The 7,500-nt window shown below is 45.8% G+C and overlaps 1 protein-coding gene across 4 annotated transcripts in view; it reads right to left on the reverse strand.

The window, feature by feature from the left end:
* Positions 1-7,500, reverse strand: part of LOC125044003 (T-box transcription factor TBX3-like) — a 213,484-nt gene that overhangs the window by 16,963 nt on the left and 189,021 nt on the right. For all 4 annotated transcript variants that reach the window (XM_047640414.1, XM_047640413.1, XM_047640416.1 and 1 more), the window contains one exon: positions 2,378-2,524. In XM_047640414.1, coding sequence (XP_047496370.1) covers positions 2,378-2,524 — 147 coding nt within the window. The remainder of the gene's footprint in view (positions 1-2,377; positions 2,525-7,500) is intronic.

Raw genomic sequence — 7,500 nt, forward strand, 5'->3', positions numbered from 1 at the left:
TCCACTGTCAAACTGGACGCGATAACATGCAAATGCTTTGGGCGGAGAGACTCGGACAAAAACAGCAGAAGACGATGCGGTTCTGTTTTTGTTTTTGAGAAGGGGGGGGGGTGAGGTAAGGGGTGGGGGGGGGGGAGATTTAGACGGTGAAGGAAATGAGGGGGGGAGGTAAGGGGGGAAGATGTGGGGGGAGGGGGTTGGGGAAGATGTAAGGGGTAAAATAAGGGAAGGATGTTGGGGAGAGTAAGGGGGAGAGATGATGGGGAGGGGAAAGGGGGGAGATGATGGTTAGGGGGAAGGGAGTTGGGGAAGAAAGGAGGGAGGAGTCTAGCTGTATGTCTAGGCTTCGTGGAATAAAGGCGGGGTTAAGTTTGATATGTGGGCGTATGTCTGTGTGTATGTAAGGGGGGTGAACGAGTATTTATGCGTGTGTGTGTGTGTGTGTGTGTGTGTGCGTGTGTGTGCGTGTGTGTGTGTGTGTGTGTGTGTGTGTGTGTGTGTGTGTGTGTGTGTGTGTGTGTGTGTGTGAGCGTGTGGACGCGTGAGCGTGTGTTTCTAAATTGATGTATACACGAATTCAATACATACCCATAAAAAATCATTAATAAAAAAATCTGTCATCATGACATTTCAACTTTGATCCATTAAAAAAAAAAAAAAATCGAAAATTCTCACGACAAATCAAATCCACCCATCCTTCCCCCTCTTCTCCCCTCCCTAATCTCCCCTTCTTTTCCCCTCTATCGAACTAACCCCCCTAGAAAAAAAAAAAAAATCTTTTTGTTCGTATCTAATTGTATGCGATGCTGAGAAAACATCAATCTATTCAAAGTTCCCGCTCAAAATACCGCCTCAACTTGTTCAGATTTTGGAATAACATGACCGAAAGGAGAGGAAGGAAGAGGGAGAGAGGGAGAGAGAGAATGGCAGAAAGAAAGAAAAAAAAATGAGTGAAAGAAAAAAAAATATATATACGGGCGATCCTCCCTTCTGAAAACTCGATTAAAATTAAGTCTAGAATAATAAAACGATTGTCTCATTCTACAAACTCGGAGAATGGAGGTTAAGGGTAGTGTTCCCTCCCTTTCTCTCCCTCTTTCCCTTCCCTTCCTTCCCCCCCTCTTCCGATCCTCATATCCTTCTCTTCCCTTCTTCCTTCTTCTCTCCTCTCTCTCTTCCCTTCTCCCTTTCCGCTCCTATCCTCCCCTTCCATCTCTCCCTCCCTCCCTTCCTCCCACCCTCTCTTCCCTTTCATCCTTCCCTCTCTTCCCTTTCATCCTTCCCTCCCTCTTCCCCCTCCTTCCCTCCCTCCCCCTTCCCGCCCTCCATCTCCCCCTCCCTCCCATGTCACAACCCTCAAACTTAAAATTCAGTGAGAATAAAGATGATGAAATGATGATAAAAATGTCTGGCCTCGCGGTTCCTGTAATTGTATCAAAACATGAGAGGAGCGACCGCCTTCGTCTCGTAGCTGGCATGTGTCAACACTGCCCCGCGCTTCTCAAACCTTGCCCTCGGCTCCGGCTAGCACCTCGCTTAATAGCCACGAGGGGGGTGTGGGGGGGGTAATACGATACCAGTAGCAGCCGGTGGATTTATCTCGAACATGGGTACACTCAATGATATCGTCAAGGAGAGACACGATCTGTCCATTCAAAAGCTATAAGCAGAATGACCAAGGGTTGGTCAGTCTCAATGCCGAGCCCCGAAGGGAGTCAATCGGACGAAGCCGAGGCGGTGACGACGGGGAACTCAGTGATTGACACCCTTGCCATTACGGATATTTTATTGGCTTTTTATTGCTCGGGAACACATGGGTGCGCTGTCAGACATTTTATCCCGCTATTTATATACCATTTATATTATGGCATAAATTCTTTGCAAATTTGCCAGTGCAATATGAATGTTTAAAGGACTTTTTCTCCGTTGGATATATTCAATAAGAAACGCGAATGTTTTCACGAAGTCGCATTTAACTGTAATATATATTTTTTAAATGACAAAATAACAAATCTGCATCCTTATCCTAGTAACCCTATTTAATCTAAAAAAAATAATTACTACAACTACTACTATTACTACTACTGCTACAACTACTACTACTGACAACAATAATAACATATACAATTACATTAACAACAACAAATACATAAAAAAATCATCAACAACAACAATATTAACGTCATAACACCAACAAACAATCCCCCCCCCCCTCACACCAAACACACACACACACAAAACAAAAACTACACACATAAAACAAGCAAAACCCCACCACGACCTACCTTACCTTCTAACCCCCCACCCCCACCCCTACCCCATCCCAACCCCCACCCCCCAAAAAAAAAGAAAAAACCCTTTCTAAAAGACCATTTACCTTCTCGTTCTGATAGGCTGTGACGGCGATGAACTCTGTCTCCTTGAAGACGTAGGTCCTGAACGTGGAGTACGGGAGTTTTAAGATGTCGTTGGCTCGGACCAAGTGAAATCTCGGCTGGTATTTGTGCATGGAGTTCAGGATGGTCTGGAAGGAGATAAGAGAATGCGTTAATACCAAAACAACAACAATGATAATAATACTAATAATGCTAATACTTATACTAATAATAACAATAATGTGAAGAAAAAGAAGAAGAAGACGAAGAAGAAGAAGACGAAGAAGAAGATGAAGAAGAAGACGAAGAAGACGAAGAAGTAGTAGAATAAGATGAAGAAGAGGGAATAGACGAAGAAGAAGAAGACGAAGAAGACGAAGAAGAAGAAGACGAAGAAGACGAAGAAGAAGTAGAAGAAGATAAAGAAGAAGGAATAGACGAAGAAGAAGAAGACGAAGAAGAAGAGGGAGCAGCCAGCCAGGGCCGCGGGGAGCCGTCCCTGAGTGTGAAATCCCATCCCGTCCAGAATGAGGCGAGAGTCATCCGGAAGAATAGGTAGTGAGCCAGGTCGATAGTTCATAGTCTCGCTCTTGGTTCCTCGCGATGAGAAGTGTGAAGCAAGACAATGAGAGGGCGTGGCTACCTGAGGGCTACGTAGGGGCTACCTGTGGACGACCTCCCTCGCGCGCTCCTCGGGTCCGGTTGAGGGCTATTTGTGTAGGTGGTTTCTCTCTTTGTTGTTTCTCTCTCTCTCTCTCTCTCTCTCTCTCTCTCTCTCTCTCTCTCTCTCTCTCTCTCTCTCTCTCTCTCTCTCTCTCTCTCTCTCTCTCTGGGTTTGCTATTTGAAAATCTTGTATATGTAGTATATAAAGAATTTATCAATAAAAGTCTGTGTTTTGAAAACCGTGTAATCTGGTATTCAACAAAGTAGTGTGTAGCGGTTTTACGAAAACTTTGTCTTGGGAACGTTCGTATTTTGGTATTAAGAAAACCTTGTGTCTTGGAAAGCGTATATGTCATAAGAAAACCCTGTTTGGCTTTAAGAAAATCACGTGTCTTTGAGACGTAGCCAGGCATTAAGAGAAGCCTGTGTCTTGAAGAGCATGAGTCATAAAGACAACCCTGTGTCTTGGAGAACGCGAATGTCGTAAAGAAAATTCTGTGTCTTGGAGACGTGTAGCCCGACATGAAGAAAACCCTGTGTCTTGGAGAGTGTATGTCATAAAGAAAACCCTGTGTCTTGAGAGGGAGCGCCGAGGACCGTCTTTCATGATGAAGTTACGTCGGCGATTTCTAAAGTGTGCGCGCACTGCAGCTCTTCTCCTCCAAGGCCTGTCATTAGTCCACTCCGTCAGACGTCGTAATCTCGTCTTCTTCCCAGATAACAAACATCAAAGCGCCAACGGACTCGCCCTACGAATGCTATTATCACGCCCCTTCAGATCTGACGGCGAGTATCCGAGAGCGCCCGCTTTGACCAGTGCCTGTGTCCGCGTGTGTGTGTGTGTTGTTACCTCCCCTCCTCATCCCAACCCCCTCCTCCCGTCCCTCAGTTATATATATACACATTTCGGTCGTGTCGTCCCCCCCCCCCCCCTCTCTCTCTCTCTCGCCTCTTAATAAGAACGTTTCTTTGTGGCGTGACGAGGCCCCTGCAGCTATCTCCCGCCTGAATCTGCCGCCGCGTCGGGATGTGGGTCAGGTCCCCGCCCGCCTTGAGATAACCTCCTTCAGCGCCGCCCGTCGCAGTGGGGGCCCATACACACTCAATTGGTCATAAAGACCTCGCTAACAAGGGCGAACACTCGGTCGCCAGTTTGGTCTGGCCAGCCCTACTATTTGGTCTCAATTGAGCTAGATCTGGGCGTAAGTTCTTTCACTTTTCCCCCCCAGTTTCTCGGCACAATTTTCTCATCCAAAACAATTTTCCCCTCAGGGTCCTGGGTGACTTGCCGAGGGGAAAGGCCACGAAAATAACGTAACCTTTTCTCTCTCCTATTTAAGGGCTTATTTGAGTCTGAAATGGGTGTATTTTGGGAGGCGGCGTCGAGAGGACAGAGTGTTAACAGAAAGGGACTTTTATGTCCTTTTAATACAGTGCTTGAATTCTTTATCACCGGAAATGATCACAAAGCAAACTAAATGCTTTGAAAGGGAAAATATATGAAAATAAGAAAAAAAAAATCTACACAAGAGGGGGAAATAATACACACAGAAAAGAAGAGAGAAAAAAAAGACAAAGAGAGATAATGATAATAAGAAAGCAAAAATTGAAAAATGCCTCTTCCTCCAATAAGATTTTCTCCCCAATGTGAATGTGCGGTCAAGATTGCCGTGTCATCACATATTCTTTTTTTTTCCCTGTGATTTTCAAATTAGTCTCATAACTCAGCGTCAATCAGCGGCGAAACTAAGATGTTGTCGAACGCTGAATTATGGGAAAGGAGGAGAGTTGAAGAATTCGCCACTTTGCGTTGTCAATGTTGCATTTATCCTCTCTCTCTCTCTCTCTCTCTCTCTCTCTCTCTCTCTCTCTCTCTCTCTCTCTCTCTCTCTCTCTCTCTCTCTCTCTCTTTCATATACTCTTATACTCTCTCTCTCTCCCTTTCTCTTTCTCATTCTCTCTCAATTTTTCTGTTTCTGTCTGTCTGTCTGCCTGCCTGTCTGAGAAAGAGTAAAGAGAAAGTGAAAGAGAAAGAGAAAGAGAAACAGAGAGAGAGAGAGAGAGAGAGAGAGAGAGAGAGAGATAGATAGATAGATAGAGATAGAGAGAGAGAGAGAGAGAGAGAGAGAGAGAGAGAGAGAGAGAGAGAGAGAGAGAGAGAGAGAGAGAGAGAGAGAGAGAGAGAGGGGACAGAGACAGAGACAGAGAGCGAGAAAGAGAAAGCCAGGCAGAGACAGAGAGCGAGAAAGAGAACGAGCAAGAGAAAGAGAGAGAGCAAAAAAGACACAGAAGAAATGTATGCAGCCCACGCGCCCATAATAACACGGGACGGACGGAGCGACGCCTGCTACAATACACAGGAAATTCAGTTTCTACGAGACCAGCAAGTCAACGCTTTCGTGGGTGGGGGTGAGGGTGGGGTTAGGGGTGGGGGAGGGGGTGTTATTTAACCGCTTTCCAAAGGGGAAGAAGAGGCACGGGTGTCGATGCTGGGTGGGGGGAGATGCAGGGTTGACTGAGTTGGTGGGGAAGGGCAGTTGTGTGGAAGGGGAGGAGAGGGGAGAAGGGGAGGAACGAGGAAGGAAGGGAGGGAAGGGGAGGAAGTGGAGGGACGGGAAGAAGGGGAGGGACGGGGAGGGAGGGGGAGAAGAGAGAGAGAGAGAGAAAGGAATTGTGAGAACGGAAGAAAGAGACGAGAGAGAATGAGTGAGGGGGGGGATGGAAGGGAGGGGATTGGGATGGGGAGGAAGAAAGGGAGAGAGAGAGAGAGAGAGAGAGAGAGAGAGAGAGAGAGAGAGAGAGAGAGAGAGAGAGAGAGAGAGAGAGAGAGAGAGAGAGAGAGAGAGAGAGAGAGAGAGAGAGAGAGAGAGAGAGAGAGAGAGAGAGAGAGAGAGAGAGAGAGAGAGAGAGAGAGAGAAGGAAAAGTGAGAAAGGAGAGATATATAGATGAATAGACAGACAGAAAGAGAGGAGCGAAAGAAATAGATAGAGGGCGGGTGTGAGAGATGAAGAGATAAATAGAAATTGAGGGAGGGAGAGAAAACGATAGATAAACAGATAAATAATTGGATGTTCGAATGTAGTATTGGAAGGGTGCAATGGTGTCCCACACGACAACAAAAATAACAAAAGCAGTAATAATAGTATGGGCAGCTGCAAAATTGTAGTTGTAATAATAACAGAAGCAGAAGCAGTAGATATGATATTGTTAGCATAGGCCTCAACAGTAGCAGATATAACTGTAGCAGCAAAATAGCGGTTAGATAGCAGAAAGGTAGCACGAAGATAGCAGTAAGGAAGCAGGAAGGTAGCAGTAAGGTAGTAAGGTAGCATTAAGGTAGCAGTAAAGTAGTAAAGTAGCAGGAGGGCAGCAGGAAGGTAGAAAGTTAGCAGGAAAGTAGCCGTAAGATAGCAGTAGGATAGCAGAAATGTAGCAGAACCAAAGCTTTCACGTCTGAATATCCACATATCTGAACCCACAAGAATACATTAAAAAGAAAAAAAAGAAAAAAAGAAAATGAAAAAGAAAAACGTTTCAACCCAAAAGCCCCAACCATCTCCTCCCTCCTCCCTCCCCCCTCCCCCCTCCCCCCCCCCCCCCTACCTCAAAAAAGATCTCTCTCCAATCCGATCTCAGCAACATGTTTACATATTGAATGCCATTAATCCCTTTGGGCAGGACATCAGTACAAGGGAGAAAGAGGGAGAGAGGAGAGAGGGGGAGAGGAGAGAGGGGGAGAGAAGAGGGAAGGACAGAAAGAGGGAGAAAGGGGGGGGAGAGAGAGAGAAAGAGAGAGAGAGAGAGAGAGAGAGAGAGAGAGAAGAGAAGAGAAGAGAAGAGAAGAGAAGAGAAGAGAAGAGAAGAGAAGAAAAGAGAAAAGGTAAGATAAGAGAAGAGAAGAGAAATGAAGAAAAGAAAAAAAGAAATAGATACATAAAGAAAGAATGAATCTCCAAGAAAACCGACAAAATCTTACCCCCCTCCCTCCCTCACCCCCTTACCCCCCCCCCCAAAAAAAAAAGGGAAAATGGAGACTGGATCAGGCTTTTTCAATCACATACGCGAGGGATATTTAGATATATGCACTTGGGAAAGGAATAAGGGATGGGGGGGGGGGGGAGTGGGAAGGGAATGGATTGAGAGGGGAGGGGGGGGGGGGAGACCGATAGGTAGGTAAAGGTAGGGCCTTGAAATGGGGGATGAGGGAGGGGGGGAGGAAGGGAGAGAGAGAGGGGAAGACGGGGTTAAGGAGGAATCACGAGAGACGAAGCAGACATAAGGAAAAGGAAAAGAGGAACTGTGTTGTAAATAAACACATATAAACGATATTTTAGTGGAAATGAAACCTGAGGTGAAGGACGAGCAAAGAGATGAGTTAAGGACGAAAGAAAATGCAAAAATAATTACAAAAAGGAACTGGGAAGAAAAGTATATAGATCTACACACACATACACACATAT

The sequence above is a fragment of the Penaeus chinensis genome, chromosome 35 (genome assembly GCF_019202785.1).
Source record: "Penaeus chinensis breed Huanghai No. 1 chromosome 35, ASM1920278v2, whole genome shotgun sequence".
NCBI lineage: Eukaryota > Metazoa > Arthropoda > Malacostraca > Decapoda > Penaeidae > Penaeus > Penaeus chinensis.